The sequence below is a fragment of the Marmota flaviventris genome, chromosome 6 (assembly GCF_047511675.1).
Source record: "Marmota flaviventris isolate mMarFla1 chromosome 6, mMarFla1.hap1, whole genome shotgun sequence".
Taxonomy (NCBI): domain Eukaryota; kingdom Metazoa; phylum Chordata; class Mammalia; order Rodentia; family Sciuridae; genus Marmota; species Marmota flaviventris.
Window position 1 is genome coordinate 111,695,462 of NC_092503.1, and position 20,995 is coordinate 111,716,456.

Consider the following 20,995-nt stretch of genomic DNA (forward strand, 5'->3'; position numbering starts at 1 on the left):
CTACATTCTACTGAGCAGAGCCCACTTGGAGGGGCAGGAAAACTGATTTCTGCTCCTAAATCTCTCATCCACGTATGGAATGTTGCACGAATCATTCTACCCTTTACTTTGTTCTCTTGCCTGCAAAATAGGGTAAATAAGGAGAAATAACAACTTGTGAGGAGAAACAACTACATTTGAATAATGCTTTATTTAGATGTTTTGAGAGTTCTCATAACCTTGATCCTCTTAAATCTTCTCCACAACCTTGTGAAGCAAAAGATACAAGAAACTTTATGTTGCAAATGGTAGATGAAATTTATTGTATATTATGTGGCAGACAATGTACTAACTATCATACATCAGTATCTCATTTAATCCTCATAGACACTATTTGAAGTGAAATCTATTATCATCTCTATTGGACGTATGAGAAAATAAGCTCAAAGTGGGAAAGAAACTTGCCCAGAGTCACTCAGCTAAGTGGTAAACCAAAGATTATTACAATCCAGATTTCCTAATTATAAATCTCGAGTTTTCCATTAAATTGCCAATGTGAAAGCACTTTGGAAAACAATAAAGAAATCTGCACAAATAAAAGAAAATTTTATTACAGCAAATCCGATTCACCAAATTAAATTACTGTGGACATTAAGAACTAGGCACTATTTGGGCTTGTTTTAGTAGGTGAAGGCAGTCATTGTCTCAAATACTAGAGTAACATAAGGAAATGAATGATTTAGGAAGATTAGTAAGATGGAGCTATATAAGACATCTGGGGCACAAGAATTCCAGTTAATGTAGGGAAGGAAAGTAAGTTTAAGGAACAAAACTACAAGTCTGTTGCAATAAGATAAACGGTTAGGATTCGGGCTCAGTAGTTGGTAGCTTTTTTTTTCCAAGCATAACTTTTGCTGTGTTGGCCTCCAACCTCACAGAACCCCATAGGACAAGCATGGTTTGGAGGTGAAAATACTGATGGAACTTGATTACTAGGTAGTCGGGGGTTCAAGCAATTCTACTCAGACGCGATTGCAATCAGGAAGCCGATCCACCCCTCAAAAGCAAGGAATCACGTCTCTATGGTTGTTCCTGTGGCGGAACACGAGGACGTACTCTCTCCTTTCATCGAACTCTATGGTCTTAGGACGCACCTGTGACCCCGGAAGCTCTTCTGGAAGTTCGGGGAAGCAAGATGGCGGCGCGAACAGCGCTTGGGGCTCTGTGCCGGCACCTCTGGCAGGTAAGGGGAGATTTGGGAAGACTGGGCCGGCCGACGGGGACAGTGGTTAATTCCCGCTGCCACCCGCTGTCCAGCCGGTCAGGAGTCTTCCCCGATATCTGTTAATCGTCCCGGACTGCTGTTTGCAGGAAGGTGATGAGAAAAGCCTTGGTTTTATTTCTAATTGTCCCGCAAAGACAGGAACAAGAACGTTAGGGCTGGAAAAAATAGTGAACGTCGTTTGTTCCACAGGCTCCGAGAAGACCGGAAACCTGCCTTGCAAAAGTCAGCCGCTGAGCCGGCGCTAGATCTCAGTCCCCAACTAAAGTGGGACATCTTCCTGACACCCGGGGATTGGGAGATTTTAGAGGAGGGTCTCTGAAGTCGGCGGAGTGGGTTAGATATCCTCCACACGTTTCTTTGGAAGAGCAACAAAAACTTAAGCAGCGGTTCTCAGGCTTTTTAGCCACAGGACCCCGTCCCACTTTTGGAGATAAGGACTCCAAAGAGATTTTTCAGTTTTGTGAATTTTAACTACCTGTATTTTGGTTTGCAAAAATAAAACTGAGAATCTTAAAAATACTCGTTTAAAAAGTAACCCTAATAAGCCGGGCGCGGTGGTGCACGCCTGTAATTCCAGCTATTCAGGAGGCTGAAGCAGGAGGATCACAATTTCGAGGCCATCCTAGGCAATTGAGTGAGACCCAGTTTCAAAATAAAATATAAGAAGGTCTGCGGATGTAGTTTAGAGGTAGAGCGCCCCTGGGTTCAATCCCCAGTAGGGGGAGGGAGGAGTAACACTAAAAATTCTTTACGTGTTAACATAGTTAACATTTTATGGGAAGTGTGTTCTCCAAAACAAAAGCAGATTTCGTGAGGAGTGGCAATGTTTTGCACTTTTACAGAGATCTTTAATATTTGGCTTAATAGAAGACTGCTGGATTTTCATATCTGTTTTTGCATTTTGTTGTATCACACATTATTCATCCTTGAGAAAATGCCACTGTAAACTGTGAGAGAGACAAGTTTTAAATAATATTTTAGTGTTATTATGAAAATAGTTTTGATTTCCCAAATCTGAAAGTGTCTCAGAGACATCCCCCTACCCCAATCTTCAGACCACACTTTGAGGACCACTGTTTTTTAGATGGTGTTAGAAGTTGAGATTTTTGAAGCACTAAAATGAACTTATCCAGAAAAAATTCCCCAATCGCACGCCCTTAAAAGAAAAAAAATTTTTTTTTTTTGTACTAGGGTTTAAACCCTGGAACACTTTACCACTGAGCTACGTCCCAGCCCTATGTGTATATTTATCTATTTAGACAGGGATTTGGTAAATTTCCCAGACTGGCTTTAAATTTGCATCCTCCTATCTCAGCCTTCTAAGTAGCTTGGGTTACAGGTGCATGCCACCACATTGTGCCCTCTCAAATTTTTTAAAAAGAGAGCAAAAAGAAAATTTAAGAACTTAAGTTGATTGGTGGATGTAACAACACTTTAAGCAGCTGTTAAAAGCTGAGATTTATAGAGGAAGAGTATTACTAAGAAGTGTCATATTCCTTAGATATCTCCTTTTTTGCACAACTGGATTTTGTGGTCACTGGCATAGATTCAAGGAGGAAGTTTTCTTTGGGATTGTGTGTGAAGAATGGCACATACTTCTTGCTACTTTGTATTTGCCTAATTTCCTTTTCATTTTCTTTTTTTCTCATGAGCCAAGGGAGAATATGAAAAGTTTTGAATTGTCACCAACTTGAGTAAAGAGAAGAAAAACAATAAGAATAGGCTTTTAAAACATTTAAGTTGGGGCTGGAGTTGTGGCTCAGCGATAGAGCGCTTGCCTGGCATGTGTGAGGCCCTGTGTCTGATCCTTAGCACTGCATATAAATAAGTAAATTAAATAAAAGATCCATTGACAACTAAAATATATTTTTTTAAAAAACCACTTAAATGACAATTGGTTATTTTAATTAAGCTCTGCTTGTGCCAACTTGTTATTTTCATCTTCATTGTATTTTGAGGATTCTGTGCTCCTACTTTCTCAAGGTACACTTTTAAATATCAGGAAAGCTTCAAGGAAAAACAGGTAGTATAGAGTAGCATTTAAGTTTCCTAGAACAAAAAAGTTTTGTTCCACCAGGGGGTGCTCACAAGAAAGGATTTGGCATTGCTGAATTGTCCCGTGTGGCATAGCAGTTAGTGATGGGTGCAAGTTCCAGTGTGTACTGTATTTCAGTTACTTTATAAGCTAGTTATCCTAGCCAAGCCAAGAAATGCATATGCTTGAAAAGATGCATGAGGCTTCAAAAGAAGGGTACTTATTCCAATTCTTAATAAATTAAATTAAATAGACAATAATAAATTAAATTATAAAGATATTTTTTATTGCTTAAAAATATTTGTTCCACCAGGGGGATTGTGTGGTCACTGGCACAGATGTACAGTTAATCTGTAAAAAAAATAGTGGGAAAATAAAGTCACGTTTGATGCTTTTTTTTTTTTTTTTTTTTTTTTGATGTCCACATGTTTAATTCATAGATTTTTTTTTCCTTGTGGGAGTTGAGATTCTAGTGTTTTGAGAGTGCTTTTTAATTTTCAACCATTGTCCTCTTATTTATTCTGAAATTAATCTGTCCCTTTTAAGTATCCAAACTTCTTCATTTGAAATAATCAGATATCCCTTTATTTGAAGCATCATGTATCTTTTAATTTTTAGTGGAAACTGAGTGGTTTGGAAATTGACTTTAATTCTAATATGTGCCTCCCACCCACTTTTTTTATTTTTTTTAAGGGCTTGGGGAATTTGTCTGTAAACAGTTCTAAGAGCAGTACAGCAAATAATGGTGCCTTTCTTCTGTAAGTATACATTGGACATGCCTAATTGAACTAGAAAATGGGCCTGTGTGCTTTTTAACTTGGTTTTCTCTTTTTTTCTTCCCACTCATAGCAGTACCAGCATGAAGTGGGTACAGTTCTCAAATCTTCACATTGATGTTCCAAAGGATTTGACCAAACCTACTGTATGTATTTCCTGTTTCTTAGTATAAGAGGATACATCATCAATAACTTTTCCTTATGATTTCATTTGGGTTTGTTTTCCAAACACATATGAATAAAAATAGATTATTCTGGAATACTGGCAAATGTATAGTATGCATATTCTTGCATATTCTCCAGTGTCCCTGGGTGCTCATGTGTTATCTTTCAGAGTATCAAAATAAGTTCTAAAAGAACACATTATTTAACCCAAATAACTGTGGTAAAGAGTAGTCTTACTCTTAGCTCAGCATAATTGAGGAGTTGAAATACTTGATGTTATATTGTGGAAAAGTACTTTTCTTGTAACTTTCACATCTTTGTTTTCATTTTAAGTACTGAGTCTAGGCCTGGACAGTGCTTTATTTTTCAGAGTGAAAAAGAACACAAATTATGGAAATCCAGAAGGAGCTATGTAACTTGTAGAAGCAGTGATTCCATCAGCCCAATTTTTGTGTTATTTGTAATTTTAAAAAATCCTTACAAATTCTAAGTCCTTTCATTTCCACCTATTAAAAATACAGTTTTGTATGAATCCTTTTAGATATTTGTCCATGCACAATCATTTTATTCATGCATGTGTACACCAAAATAAAATTGTGTTATACTAAATTTACTTAGTAGATACTGGCTATATCTCTGTGGTAGTACATTTATTTATGTATTTACTTATTTATTTACTTATTTTTATTTTTTAAATATTTTTTTAGGTGTAGATGGACACAACACAATGCCTTTATTTTTATTTTTTTTACGTGGTACTAAGGATCGAACCCAGGTCCCGCCCGTGCTAGGCGAGCGCTCTACCGCTAAGCCACAATCCCAGCCCCATGTGATAGTACATTTAAACGATGGTCTCCAACTCGGATGACTGCAGGGGCCAGGCTTGGAAGAAGAGGTGGCAATGTGGGCACAGTGGCATACTGTCCTTGTACTTCTTACTCTAGCCACAGTGACCATATCAGAAATCAGACTTACTGATACCTAATCACCAAATCTCCCAACCTAAACTAATATCCAGATTTTAATAAGAAATCTCCTGATTTTTAACATTCATAACAAATTAAAACCCTACAAGGGCTATAATTCAGTGGTAGAACTCTTGCCTAGTGTGCACAAGGCCCTGTGTTTTATCCTCAGCACTGCAAAAACTAATATTTAAAAATAAAACCCTACAAGAATCAATCAGAACACATCTTTGGACTATATTTGCACTTCCACATTGTCCTCCAACTTTAGAATATCAGTATATCCTGTTTTTTCAACAACTCCATTTGGAGTAATTGAGAGTAAATGTCTAGCTTCCTGGTTAGTAAGTAGATCTTTTTAGAGATGAAGTAATATAACCCTGAATCATAGGATTAGTAATATAATTTACTGGTTTAACAGGTGAATGAAATACAGATAATTCACCTCTTGGAAGACAGTCAGAAATATCAAACCCATTATTTCTAAGGTCTTTGGGTATTAGAGTGGAAGAGAGATAAGTTATAGGTACAGTCAGTGTCATAACATTTTAATTAGACATGAGTAATATATATATTAAAGCAGGCAAAGCATACATGAAAAAAAACCTAATTAAAAAAATGAATAGAAGTAGCTTCAGTTCGTATAATAATGTTTAACAATTTATAAGCACTTTAATTTGTGTTTTCTTAGTTTTTCCTTGCTATGAGCTATAGCAAGGTCTCTTATTACTGTGTTTTATATATGAGAAAACTAAGGGGCAGTGAAATAAGGTTTGCCCATTGTCCTTCAACTACAAATAGAGTGTAATTCTCTCTCTTTTTTTTTTAATTTCTTTTTTTTTTTAAAGAGAGAATTTAATATTTATTTTTTAGTTTTCAGCGGACACTACATCTTTGTTTGTATGTGGTGCTGAGGATCGAACCCGGGCCGCACGTATGCCAGGCGAGCGCACTACCACTTGAGCCATATCTCCAGCCCTAGAGTGTAATTCTCAATCCAGATCTTTTTTTTTTTTTTAGAGAGAGAGAGGCAGAGAGAGAATTTTTTAATATTTATTTTTTAGTTATTGGCAGACACAACATCTTTGTTTTGTATGTGGTGCTGAGGATCGAACCCGGGCCGCACGCATGCCAGGCGAGCGCGCTACCACTTGAGCCACATCCCCAGCCCAATCAATCCAGATCTTTTGACAAGATTATTATTATTATTTTTTTTTTTTTTTAAAGAAAGAGTGGGAGAGAGAGAGAGAGAGTTTTTTAATATCTATTTTTTAATTCTCGGCGGACACAACATCTTTGTTTGTATGTGGTGCTGAGGATCGAACCCGGGCCGCACGCATGCCAGGCAAGCGCGCTACCGCTTGAGCCACATCCCCAGCCCCAACAAGATTATTTTTGTTAACAGACCCTGAGATTATTTCTTATTGTATATAACTCAGTTCCATTTTGGTGTGCATTTATATGGATAAAATGACTACATATGGGACAAATGTCTAGAAAGATCATAACAAATTGTTAATGTGAATATTGGGCTCAATAATTATTAAGTTGGCAGGTCCTGCTAATGATTTTGTAGGTTGCCTTGAAAGTTCTTTTGATTCAAACTGTGTTTTAACAACTTCCGAGGGTCATTGTGCAAATCTAAATGTGCTAGCATGTAGGTAGTGAAATAACAGTGTTAAGATGTTCCTCAGCATTTTTCTTCCCATTTTTTAGTAAACTAAAGTTCTTTTGTCAAGGATAAAATGTTAAGTTTTCTAGTTGTAAATATGAGAGGAAACACAACTGAAATTTTTTTTTTTTTTTTTGCGATGCTGGGGGTTGAACCCAGTGCCTTGTGCGTGCGAGGCAAACACTCTACCAACTAAGCTGTATTCCCAGCCCTTGAAACTTTTCTTTTTCATTTTAGATAACCATTTCTGATGAACCAGACACATTATATAAACGTCTGTCAATTTTAGTAAAAGGCCACGATAAGGCCGTATTGGACAGTTACGAATATTTTGCGGTGCTTGCTGCTAAAGAACTTGGTATCTCTATTAAAGTGTAAGTAAAACTTTTCCTAATCTGATCTGGTAGCTGCTGTAGTATAATAACCAGGAAACTGGTGCTGATCCCAGATCGGTCTGAGCTCATAAAATGGGGTACAAATCATGATGGGTTGTTTAGGTTTGTCATGTTATCCAAAACAGGATCATCCCTTTCTGTCTACTGAACTTTTAAATACTGGAATTAGTAAACAGGAGAATGAAAGAAATCTCACTGACATTAAGAGACCCAAGAAGTCCATGAATCTCCATGAAGCAGGGAGGTAGAGTAGGTGAACAAACACGCCTTTCAGACCCTTTAGATGTGATGATCTTTTTGTCTGATGCATCCATTGTTTCCACTCTGCCCTAAGGAACACCACATGCATGTGTAGGGAGCTTCATATGGCTTTGGAGTCACTCCAGGGTAAAGAAGAACTGCCTCCTTTGTCTTGTCCCCTGCTCCTTCTTTGTTGAACAGGACTTACTTGGGGCTATCCCAGGCTGACAAACAGAAACAGAAGGACAGACTTTCTCCCAAAACAAAATACAATTTTGTGGTTATCAACATAATCTGTTTTCCTCAAACAACACACAGCAGACATGACCACTGTATTCACCACACTGTTGTGCTCTTCACAGGTTATGCATTTGGTCAATAAGGGACTCAATAGGCATAAAAACAGAAACCATGAGTGCATGAATGTGTTCACAACTTGTTTGCAATGCTTTTTTTTTGAGTCTATGGGAAAAGCTTCCTATTGTTATCTGTGGTGTTTGTTTTGGTCTGAGCTTTGTAACAGTAGTTGTTAAAGATGACAGTTTGACAAATGAAGTTAGTAAATACCTATAATTGAGTTTGAGCCTGACCTACAAAATTGTGGAATCATGATTTGGTATCAGTGACATGGGTTTTAATGTCATTTAGCTTAAGTTTATTATTTTGTCCATTAATTTCAGACACGAACCTCCAAGGAAAATAGAGCGATTTACTCTTCTCAAATCAGTGCATATTTTCAAAAAGCACAGAGTTCAGTATGAAATGAGAACACTTTACAGATGTTTAGAGGTGAGTTTATTTCACCCATTGAGGCATTTTTTAAATATCCAGAATTTAAAATAGTATGTATCATAAGTTTCCTTTAACCATGACTTCCTTTTAGCCAGCTCTACCTTTTAGTTGTAGAAGGCAAATGTCTTTTTTGGTGTTCGTGGAAGCCACATAATAGAAAAACCAAACTCCAAGCCATCCTTTATAGTAGTAAATACTCTAATGCATAAATGCAGATTATGCTAATTTTTTTCTCTCCAGTTTTTTTTTTTTCTTTTTACGCCAGCTAATTTTTATATAATCAGATAGCACTGGAATAATTTTGCTCCATGCTTCAAAATCCTAGTTTTTATACAACTTATAATTATTTCCACAATCTAATGGGATTTTTCCCTGATGATGATATACAGCATTAGGTTTTTCTTTCAATTTATCATTCATTTATGTGTTCACTAGGGCTAGTATAGTTTTATTATTAAAGGAAGCTGTGAGTTCTGGAGTCAGACTGACAGTATTAAAAAGTTCAAGTTCTGGTGCTTACTAGCTGTGTGATGTGTGCATCATCTATAAAATGAAAATAATAATGAACCCAGCTCATAAAATTAGCATGAGGATTAAATGACATATTTGGGTAAAGCACTTAGAATACTTCCATCACACAATGAATGATTAATAAGTGTCATTTTAAAAAAAGCATATGTGTTTTACATGAAAGCACTGTACATTTAAGGGTACAAATATGTTAGCAAGGCAAGGTAGTATAGGCAGACTGAGGAAGGAAGGTCTTAAGTTCAAAACTAGCCCTGGCAACTTAGTGAGACCCTGTCTCAAAAAAAAAGGGTGGGGGGGGGGCTGTGGATGCAGCTTAGTGGTAGGGTGCTTGAATGCTTGCCTAACATGTGTGAGGCTCTGGGTTCAATCCCCAGTATGGCAAAAAAGGCTCAGTGGCAGAGCACTTGCCTAGCATGCATAAGGCACTGGGTTCGATTCTCAGCATCACATAAAAATAAACAAATAAAATAAAGGCATCGTGTCCATCTACAACTACCAAAAAGTTGTTTTTAAAAAGCTGGGGGGCATGGTACACAAATATGTTAAGAAATGGTTCCTACTCTTAAAGGAAAAAGGTCTAAGTAATCCTTTTGTTTTTCTTCTTTTGTGATATCGGGAGTCAAACCTACAGCCTCATATATGCTAGGCAAACCCTCTACCACTGAGCTATACCCCCAGCCCTAAAGAATAAAGAAAGACTCAAAAAATTTTATCTATGTCAGCAGAATCATTTTGCTGTAGAGCATAATAAAAATCATAAACTAACTTTATCTGGTAATCTAGTCTTGTTTCTTTTTGGTTTTATTTGGTGTTTTGTGGACCCCTGGCTTTTAAGGTGGCATCTGGTAAGAAGCAGACTTTAGGGCCCCATATCTAGTTCAGCCAAAGGATGTACTTTCTTTTTTTTCTTTTTTTAGTCTGTTAAAGATTCTTAGGGGAGGGCTGGGGATGTGGCTCAAGTGGTAGCGTGCTCGCCTGGCATGTGTGCGGCCCGGGTTCGATCCTCAGCACCACATACAAAGATGTTGTGTCCGCCGAAAACTAAAAAATAAATATTAAAAAATTCTCTCTCTCTCTCTCTCTTTAAAAAAAAATGGAATTATTAAATTATTTGGATTGGTCTTTATACTATTCCCTTTCATCATTAAAAAAAAAAAAAGATTCTTAGGGGAAAACCAGGCTTCACTTTTACCAAAAAACAAAACAAAAAAAAAACTTAAGATTTCTGCTTTAACAGCAAAGCATGAACTGTTTTTATGTCTGATATTTTAGTTAGAGCATCTAACTGGATGCACAGCAGATGTCTACTTGGAATATATTCAGCGAAACTTACCTGAAGGAGTTGCCATGGAAATAACAAAGGTAGGACTTGAATTTCTACCTCTTTGGGGGATACCTGTGTTGTATCAGCCTGGTATATCACAGCCTGGTCTTGGCCCCTGCGGTGGAGGGGAAGACCTGTCGCACTGGAAGCTATGTGTGCACAATGGCTGGGGGTTCACCCATTCCTATGCAATCTCAGAATCCCCCCACATCCTCACTGAGCCATCTCTGAAGTCTTCCTCCCTACTAGTTGTCTGGACTTGGTGACCACATTGTGTAGCCATCCCTGGAGATCACTGAGGATCAAATAAATTTTATATATATATATATAAAACAAAATGCCTTACATATATTAAGTTGCCTTCTCCCCATTTTAGACTCCTACAAAAAGGCAAAGGGGATTAACAAAAAAAATTAACAAATTCACTTTGTAGCAAAGATCATTTAAATAGTTTTGTTTCTGTTTTTAGACACGGTTAGAACAATTACCAGATCACATCAAGGAGCCAATCTGGAAACAAGTACCAGAGGAAAAAGAAGAAAGCAAGTCATGAAGCTTCAGGGAGCCACTTTGGACTTGAAAGAAGAGTGGGCCAGATGTGTGTGTTTGAGTGGAGAGTGCTTGCAGCTGAGGCAGTCTGGAGTCCTCCTCACTGCTCTGTTGAGTCCTCTTGCCCAGTTCAGTTGAAAACAGGGAATGGAAACTTAATGACAGGCTGAAATGGAGTAAAAGACATTTTGTTCTTTTTTATCCATGTCATTGTTTCCGTTCCAGTTTTAAAAACTTGAGCAGCTAGCCATGGTGGTGCACATTTATAATCCCAGCTGCTTGGGAGGCTGAAGCAGAAGCAAGTTCAAAGCCAGCCACAACAACTCAGTGAAAGCCTATCTCAAAATAAGAAAAGAGCTAGAAATGTGATTCGGTTAGAGATTCCCCTGGGTTCTATCCCCAGTACCACAAAAAATAAAAAGTACAAGCGAACTACTTGGATACTCTGGGCCAAGAGTCAAATTTTATATTTTGTTCTGCTATTGTTCTATTATTAGTTTCTACTGATTTTAATTTATAGTATTTCACATATTGGAAAATGAGTGGTTTTTTTCACACACTTTTTTAATTTTAAATTTCCTTAAAAGAGAAACTTTGGTTAATTTAACACTGAGCAGTTAAAGATTTTAATCTTTACCTTCGTGCAGGCTAGCATATGCTGCCTTGGCAGTGATGACCAACAGATTGACCTTATTTAAACATTACATTTTTGAATGTGGATATACCTGCAGTAGATGAAGCACATTTATGACACCCACTAAACTCTCATAACCCAAACACCTACAGGGTTGCTTCCAAGGTTCATACAGTGGAGTTTATGCTCTCAAGATATTACTATGTGTGTCATTTCATTCATCCTGTGATTCATTCAGTAAGCTTTTATTTTGCACTCACTACTGTAGTAATTACCAGTAATTGAATAGAATTAATGTCTTTTAAACATTGAAGGCCCAGATAAATATTTTTCCTTAATTTCGTCCCCAGTAGGAAGCCCTTTTGGTAGCTTTCATTTGCTTTATTTGGAGATGTCTACTTTTCCATGAAATTAAAACCCTGAAAGATGCAAGAGTACAATGGACTGAACAGTTGGTATGGCAACCTCAGGAGGGTGCTTTGTTTCTTTTTTACAGCAGAATCAGGTCTGTGTCTGTGGTTTCTTTCACATCTTTGGGGTAATTATGACTTCTCAGTTTTTTTCCCTTTAAACTGATCTGCTATCAGGTATCAGTGTTTTGAATACATCCTACTTATGTGTCAGACTTACTTTATTGTGATTAACATGAAAAGAACTATAGCCTGTGCCCCATGACCTCCTTAGCTCAGTTATTGACTGTCATTCACAAATGTGTAAAGCATACTCATCCCAGTTATAAGCCTCAGAATTAACTAGTCAATCAGACAGAAGCAATATGATAATGACTGCATCTAGCAAAGCAGCAATTTGTGACACACTTTTATTTTAAAAGGCAGGTCTTTAAAAATAAGTATAGGTCCACATGTAAGTTTTTTTTTTTTTTTTTTTTTTGGCATGTATACACATATACACACTCACATATGCAATGTAAGTCACTTATAATTGTGCTCACCTCCAACAATGACTCTATGAGAAAGGACTCCTTCAAAGGCTATGTCCATTTCTAGATGTTTTCATACTAATTATGCTGTAAACCAGGTTGCTTATCCTAGCACTTCAACTTTTATGTTAAATCCTTATTTTAAGGTAGATATTCAATTAACTACAGATGTAGCAGAAATTAGCAATATTTCTTTTGTAACAAAGTATTTGGCATATTCAAAGTCTCTTTGGTATAAACAAGATATTTCTTATCCTGATAGGCTGAAGAAGAGTTTGGGGGGGGGGATGTTTGTTTTAAATTTGGTCCTGAGTAAAATACATATTCTGAAAATTAGAAGCAATACCCAGGTCTCACTTTCCATGGTTTCATGAGATAGGTGGATCTGATGGTAGAATACCAGAAGGCAGGTAGAAAGTAAGATTTATTTTTCATTAAGGTGTAGCCCTAAGTTCATTATTGCTTTCTCTCATGTAAAGCATGTTTCTTCATATCAAATATAATTATTTTCTGCTCTGTTCAAAGTTACAGATATAACTATTAAACAAAAGTAGTTCAGTGCCAAGTTTCAGGTTTTTTCAAAGATAAATATATAAAACAGTTATTTTAAAACCACTAGTCCCCTAACCTTTCTACTTGCCAACAAGCATTCCTTTCCTGCTTTAAATTAAATTTATTTCACTATTATTGAGTAGCAGAGTAGAGAAAATGTGGACTTTGGAGTCAAACAGGCCTATCAGATAAAGAGTTCAGACTCACAAACTTCTGTAAGCTCAGGCAAGGTATTTAACCCTGTCAGAGCCTCAATTTACTAATTAGTAAAATGTGAGAACTAGTACCTACTTATCAAGATTGGAGTATTAAATCAGATAACTGATAATGCATGTTGTGCAGTGCTGGGCAGATAATAGACATTGTATAAATAATCATTGTTACTAGATGCAGCACTGCTGTGATGATGCCTTAGATGTTCGTGTGCTGCATTGTTGAAGAACCAGCTGGAAAGGCCCTTGGATTGTCACCCAGGAAGGGACAGTACTTACCTTAGAGTATGGCTGTGAAGTTTAGATGGAAACCATCACATGCTTATTATAGACACCATATATCATGCTAAACTTCATGTGGGTATTCATTTACTATCTGATAACTCATTAGCAACCCAATAAAGTCATTCCTATTATTATCTTCCTTTACAGGAGGTAAAAAAAAAAAAAAAAAAAAAAAAACCTTGGAGAGTTCTGACTTGCCCACTCAGTTGCCCTTTCAGTGGAAGGATAAAACAGGCCAAAAAATTGGTGAAATTAATTTAAGCTCAGGTTAGTCACAGGGACAACCCTAGAGTCTACTTAAAGGGGCTTTGAGAAACTTAAATGTCAATGTGTTAAATGCAGGATATTTTGTGCAGGGGTTGGGAGTACCTGGGATTGAACCCAAGAGTGCTTAACCCCTGAGCCACATCCCCAACTTAGTTGCTGAGGATGAATTTGAACTTGCAATCCTCCTGCCTTAGCTTCCCCAGCCACTATGAATGCAGAGTACTAAAACCTAAATCCCAAGTTTGATTCCTTTTCACATTAGCAAACTATACTCATTTCCTCTAAGCTTAGAAGTAAAGAGACTGACTAGGGGAAAGAACTAAGGGATAAAAGTTAAATGTGCAAAAAGGCAAGAAGCAGAATACACAGTTTGTCCCCTGCTGCTGGCACAGGGCCTGAATGTGAAGGGGCAGCATGAGAGTTTGGGCTTCAGCAAGGCAGGTCCTACTGGGCCCCCAGGACAGTGGCATGGAGGTGGCTGACATTAGGGCTTAGGGCCAGGCCTGACTGGGGCTCAGTAGACAGTGGTCTGTGGTTTTGAAATACACCTTTGTTCCTGCACCAGGCTTATGGCTGACTGCCTGCAATCCCCAGGGTTCTTTGCAAATCCCTTTCTCAATTCCTAACCCTGCCCTCCTTAAATCCTTACTATTGTTATTCTCTTCAAGCTATCAGTTCTCTTTGTGGATTTTTAATCCTCTTTAAAAATGATATATTTATACTTCAGTAGCTCAGCAGTATTTTTAGGGTAAGTCATGGGCAACTGACCCACATAAAAAGCCAATCAAAATTTAGATTCCTCAGCCAAAGTCTATGAGGTAGTTCATTCGCAAAATTTATTGAATAGAAGTACTGTCTTTTTTTTAAAGTCACAGATGTTTTATTACAGTAACAACAGTCTAAGACATCAATATATAAGAAATAATCAATATAATCAAGAATAATATGTTTTAGTCAGCTTTTCATTCCTGTGACTGGTACTGTCCTTTAATTTCTCCACAGTGTGGCTTAAATGTCAATAAACACCAAGAGATGGACAGAGCTCATGCCACCCTCACATGAAGCCAGTTGAGATGCTGGCCATAGAAAGCTACAGCTGCCAGTGGCCATGGTGATTGTAGATGTGTTGAGATGAGAAAGTTTGAAAACAACTGGGGAGATTATTTGTCAAAGCCTCTTCCAGTTCAAAAATCCCACTATTTTTTATTTTTAAGTACCTGATTATGAGGCTTGCTTTTTTTGCTTTTCTTTCTTTAGAATTGGGAATTGAACATTGAACCAAGGGACGTTTAATCACTCATCCCGGTCCTTTTTTTTTTTTTTTTTTTTTTGAGACAGGGTCTTGCTATGTCGTTTATAGCCTCGCTAAGTTGCTGATTCTGGCCTTAAACTTGAGATCCTGCTGCCTCGGTCTCCCAAATTGCTGAGATTACAGGCATGTGCTCTATCCCCATGCCCCTTATCTGGGCTCAGAGGAATCCAGGAGTTGAGCTGTGAAAGGAAGGAGTGACATCTCCTATGAATTCAGCACTGACCCTGCCACTTTGCTCAGATACTCAAAAAGGACTTGAGTTCCTTATATGTGTCAAGCACTCTTCTAAACCTGAGGGTTCAGTAGTGCACATAGTGAAGTTCCTTTCCTCATAGAGAATAGGCTGTAGTGGGGAATATAGAGAATAAGTCAGGAGGGAAGTTTCCAGAAGCAGTAAGAACTATGTAGAAAATAAAATAGGATAATGTCAGAATTTCTTGAATGGCCCCTTGGGGGAGTGAGTTCTCTGAGGAGGGGAGAATCCTGGGAAGGAAGCAATTCTGAAGATGTGGGCAAAGAGCAACTCAAGCAGGAGGGACATTAAATTCTAAGACTCTGATCCTAGAATGAGCTTGTGAATGAATGAATCCTGACATCCCACAGGCCTCTAAGCTCTGGGGATGGTTTGACTCACAAGTGTGTTTGCACTATTTGAAGATGGAAGTAGGATGGATTGTCACATAAGGAGTGCGTCACTGGTGGGAAGGAGTGTGGAATTTATCCTCAATGTAAATGGGGAGCTATAGGAGGGTTTAGAGCAGGAGAGCAACAGGATCTGATTTAGGTTTTAGAATATGCTGCTCTTGCTGCTGGGTAAAAGACAAGAGTGCCCAAAGCAGGCTGGGACGCTCATTAGGGATCTGTGGCAGTGGGCCAGGTGAGTGGGCCTGGACTAGAATTGGAAACATCGCTGATGAGGAGCGATGAGACTCAGTATATACAGTTTGCAGGTAGAACTGACAGAATGACCTGCTAATAGAGTGAAATGAGTTCTGAGGGACAGAGATGATTCCTAGTTGAGCGCCTAAGCAGTTAATCAAATGTAATGACTGAGGAAGAGTTGGGGGAATTGATGGGAAACAAGTTTGATTTGCTAAATTTGCAATCTGGATATTGGCATCTAGTATGCCTTTGGATGCAAGCACCTGGGGTTATGGAGCAAGGTTCAGGATGGAGATAAAAAATTTGGAAGCTCTCAGACTGTAACTGGTCTGTACTGTCAAGGGAATGAGTGAGATCAGGGGAGAGAGCAGGAAGGCAGGAGTATTGAGGACAAGCCTGGCAACCCCAGAGTATTCAGAGGCTGGTGAAGGAGCAGCTGGGCTGGCAGAGTAAATGAACAGCTGGTGAAGCCAGAGAGAACTCAGAGGAGTGTAGGGCCTTGAAACCCAGAACATTTGGAAAAAGAATGTGGTTTGGTGAAGTAGGATGAATCTGGCAGGTTAAGTAAGAAAAGTAGGTTCCTGGAGACCTTTAAAAACTTTTCTGTGGACCAACAGGGGTGAACGCTCAGCTGGAGCAAGCTGAGGAGTGAATAAGGGATAAAGAAGAGGATGCAGAATCCGACCTATAGTGAAGCAGGAGAGCCAAGGAGGGCCAGCACCGGTGGAAGTTAGTGCTGTGGACATGGTTGGCCGCTTGAGCAAGAGGGCCACTGCAACAGGGAGATGCATCTATAAAGCCCATCTGCCAGTTCATCAACATCTGTCCCATTACAACAGAAAATAGTCCACCCTGTTATCAACTGCTTGTGTGTGATGGATTGAATCCTCTTGTTAAGGAAGAAGGGTTGTCCAACAATTGTATTTGCCAGATTCATCAATTTATTGCTAACACTCTGAAAGATGGAAGGAGAGTAGTTATTTTGATGGACTTAGAAGTTTTGAACTCAGCTGAAACAGTTGGGATGAAGTTTGGCAATCCAGTGCCCTATCATGAAGGACACAGGCAGCAGCAAGTTCCTTCTCCCATCTCACCTGTCAATCCATCACCCAGCAAGCCCCAGCAACAGAATGGGAGCTCCGGAGAGGTTTCCACTGTATCTAAGGCTTATGGTGCCTCAGAAACATTTGGAACACCTGAAGGGACCGGTCTATTGCATCCTTCTGGGGGAACACAGACCAAAGTGGTACCCATCGCCAGCCTCACACCTTTCCAGTCCAAGTGGACTATCAATGCTGTGTAACCAGAACCTGGAGCAATTCTTGAGGAGAAGGAAAACTTTTCTGTAAAGAAATAGTTGATGAAAGTGATGAAATCACAGCTAGTGCTTTCAGTGATCAAGTGGACAAGTTCTTGCCCTTATTGAAGTTGACAAGGGGTATTATTTCTCAAAATGCACCCTGAAGATCACTAACAAAAAATTCTCAGCTGTTAAAAATGACTGAGAATGGGTGCGATGGCACATGCTTGTAATCCCAGTGGCTCAGGAGGCTGAGACAGGAGAATCATGAGTTCACAGCCAGCATCAGCAAAAGCCAGGTGCTAAGCAACTCAGTGAGACCCTGTCTCTAAATAAAATACACAATAGGGCTGGGGATGTGGCTCAGTGGTTGAGTGCCCCTTGAGTTCAATCCCCAGTCCAAAAAAAAAAAAAAAAAAAGACTCATTCAATAAATGAGATTTCAGTTATGCCCTGTGACGATGGTCATCATCACAGGGATTGGTGACATAGAGAACATAATCTGCATCTGCAAGAGCTATGAAGATGCCATTAAAATCGCAACAAAGTGTAACAACAGAGAAGTTGCTGAAAGAAGCATCTCTGTGATGGACTTGTCAGGGCAAGTAGTGACTGCTACTCTCTGGGGAGAAGATGCTGACAAGTTCTATGGTTCTAGCCCGTGATGCCATGGAAGGAGCCAAAGTCTCTGATGGAGGCTTTCTTTCCATGCTGTTTTCAAGCACTATCATTGTGACATCCCACAGGCCTCTAAACTGTGGGGATGGTTCGACTCACAAGTACAAGCCTTGTATGGTGTTTCCATCTTGATCTAAAGAGTGGAGAAGGAGGAGGGAGCAATTCCAACTGGAAAACCTTTATGAGAGGTTAAATCGGAGAACCTGGCCAGGGTGACAAGGCAGGCTAGCTTAGCTCTTGGCAACAGTGGTGTAATTTTGCAAAGAGAACTGTGTGCACCAGGTTGCCTGACCTAGGACTGCAGTGAGAAAGCGATTGACCAACAGAATGGATTATTCCACTGTGAAAAGTGCGACAGTGAATTTGCCAGTTTGATCTTGTCAGTGAATATCACGGATTTCCAAGAGAATCAATGAGTGACTTGTTTCCAGGAGTCTGCTGAAACCATCCGTGGACAAAATACTGCTTCTCTTGAGGAATTAAAAGAGAGGAATGAGCAGGCATTTGAAGAAGTTTTCCAGATCACCAACTTTCGAACTTTCACATTCAGAATCAGGGTCAAACTTCAGACCTACAAGAGGGTGCCGAATTAAAGCCACCATGATAGCCGTGGAGCCCGTGGACTGCAGAGACTATGGCAGAAGGCTGACCATGAACACCAGAGAAATGCAGCGATGTCGGCGAACAGAGTGTGAAGCAGCTAAAATGGAGCCAGTTTCTTCCCACCCCCCAATGACAGCCCCGCACCACCTACACAGTCAGAGCACCTCTGTGAGCCTCTTAGGACCCAGGCAGAGGACTAGGTGCTCAGAGGGCTCTGGTGCAAACTGTCAGACCTGGGGATCAGCAGCAGGGGTCATAGCCCAGGTCCTGCCCTTTGACTTCAGGCTTTTGTCGATTTTAAGATTTGTTATCTTCAAGCAGCAACTATGTCACAAGTAATTGACCCCAACTCTGCACAGTGAAATGTGTCACTCAGGGTAGCGGGGTGGGGCGGGGGGAGAATGCAGAGCAGGTTCGTGAATGTTCAGGTCATCTAATGCTACCTTAGAAAACATCGAACACTTAGTGGCATAAAACAGTAACAACAGCCGGGCTCTGTAGAGCACACACCTGTAATCCCACTAGCTCGGGCCGAGGCAGGAGGATCAAGCAAGCCTCAGCAAAAGCAAGGCCCTAAGCAACTCAGTGAGACCCTGTCTCTAAATAAAATACAAAATCGGGCTGGAGATGTGGTTCAGTGGTTGAGTGCCCCTAAATTCAATCTCTGGTACTAAAAAAAAAGAAAGAAAGAAAACAGCAACAACTAAGTTGTTGGTTAGTGCCTCACCATTGCTGAGGCTGGACTCCAACTTGTGTTCCTCCTGCCTCAGCCTCCTGAGCCATTGGGATTATGGGCATGAGCCACTGCACCTGAATTAAATTTCTTTTAAAAATCAAAATAAAAGGTGAGCCAGATGCAGTGGCCCACAACTATAATTCCAATGACTCAGGAGGCTGAGGCAGGAGGATCACAAGTTCCAGGCCAACCTCAGCAACTTAGCAAGACTCTGTCTCAAAACAAAATCTAAAAGGGGGTCAGGGTGTAGCCCGGCACTAGTGTGCTTGCCTAGCATGTGAAGGCCCTGGCTTTGATTCCCAGTCCTTCAAAGACAAAATGAACACAATCTTCATTTTTATACTGAGTGATGAAATATAATTTTAATATTTACTTATCTAATTTTTACATAATGACCCATGAAGACAAAAGTGTGGCCCACCAAAGTCATGATGTGGTCCTGGATGTGTGGTCAGGACAGATTGTCTTGTTTTCATTCAGGTAATATTAAAGCATGTCTGAATGCTGACAGGTGTGATCTGTTAGAAATCGAAGCTGCAGAAGAGAAAAGGATGAATCGTGAGAACAAAGTCTAGTAGGTGAAAAGAGACATCATCTGGGAAGCAAGTGTCAGGGCAGACAGGTAAGGAAGTGGGCAGGGGATGCCGCTTCCACTGCAGCAGAAGAGGGCAGAGGATGTGGGCACAGAGACACAGAAGTTGGTAAACATTGGTGGGAAGAGTTGCTGTTTGGCTCCTCTGTCTCTCTGTGAAGGATGCCACTTGGTCACTGCGCCCGTGGGAGTGCATGGAAGGTGTGGAGGCAGGAAGTCTTTTCTAGAGGAAGAGTGACTTTGGCGGGGAAGAGCATGAAAGTCCACCATTATTTGAAGTGTGTGCAGCCAGCGTGATTTTAGGATCATCTCTAGCAGTGCTCAGTCTCCTGGGTGCGGTGAGGTGTTAGTACACAGTAAGTAGCATTGACCAGGACCTGGTTTTGCCAAGGGAGTTGGAGGGAGAGGGGGGGCAGAGAAGTCAAGGAAACAGCAAGCACGCAGGGCAGTGGGGTGAGGACAAGGAGGAAAAGAGGACATGAGCAAGGTGACAGATGCTAGATCAACAAGATGGAAGTGTCACTCAGATTGGTGAATTACTGCAGTGCAGGTATTAGAATAAGCCATTAGAGAGGCTGACTAGAGAAGGCAATGTCTGGGCTGGGGTTGTAGCTCGCCTGGCACATGTGAGGCACTGGGTTCAATCCTCAGCACCACATAAGAATAAATAAATAGGGGCTGGGGATGTGGCTCAAGCAGTAACGCGCTTGCCTGGCATGCGTGCGGCCCGGGTTCGAACCTCAGCACCACATACAAATAGAGATGTTTTGTCTGCCAAAAACTAAAATGTAAATAAAAAAATATTTTAAAAAAGAATAAATAAATTAAATAAAAGTATTTTGTCTTTCTACAAGTAAAAAATTTGAAAAAAAAACAAAACAGGCAATGTCTGTTTCAGAGGCAGTTGAGAAATCAATGACAGCAAAGCCTAGGGTTGTGCTTCTCAGATGTTATTGTATGTCAGAAGCACAGGAGGGCTGGGGTTTGCTAAATTGCTGGGCCCCATCCCCAAAGCTGCCCATTCATCTTGGGGGGGAGGTGTGTGCTGAGAATTTGCATGTCTAACAAGCTCCCAGATGCTGCAGCTGCAGGCCCTGGACCACAAGGGTATGGTCAGGGGTCAAGGTTGGGAGGAGAAAAACACTTTGCAACTAAGAGGACTGGGTGGTCAGTTATCAGCCTGGATGTTCAAGTCACTGAAATATTTGCTGCTTTGAGACAAGAAGTGACATCCCCAGCAAATGATGTCAACAGAAAGAGTAAACAGGGGGTGGAATCAGATATGGCTCCCATG

The 20,995-nt window shown here is 39.9% G+C and overlaps 1 protein-coding gene and 1 pseudogene across 3 annotated transcripts; both read left to right on the forward strand.

Moving 5' to 3' along the window:
• Positions 1–1,164: 1,164 nt before the first annotated feature.
• On the forward strand, positions 1,165–11,149 carry Mrps10 (mitochondrial ribosomal protein S10). 3 transcript variants are annotated; one of them, XM_027950525.2, is made up of 7 exons: positions 1,165–1,222; positions 3,993–4,057; positions 4,149–4,221; positions 7,115–7,251; positions 8,193–8,301; positions 10,108–10,197; positions 10,629–11,149. In XM_027950525.2, exons 1-7 carry the CDS (start codon positions 1,175–1,177, stop codon positions 10,710–10,712), a joined length of 606 nt encoding a protein of 201 aa, XP_027806326.1. In that variant the 5' UTR covers positions 1,165–1,174; the 3' UTR covers positions 10,713–11,149. The 3 variants fall into 3 exon arrangements, with proteins under 3 accessions (XP_027806326.1, XP_027806327.1, XP_071469496.1); XM_027950526.2 differs by having other exon boundaries at positions 4,152–4,221; XM_071613395.1 differs by lacking the exon at positions 3,993–4,057 and having other exon boundaries at positions 1,205–1,222.
• Positions 11,150–15,045: 3,896 nt separating this feature from the next.
• LOC114104399 (replication protein A 70 kDa DNA-binding subunit-like) lies at positions 15,046–20,434 on the forward strand (annotated as a pseudogene).
• The last annotated feature ends 561 nt before the right edge of the window (positions 20,435–20,995 follow it).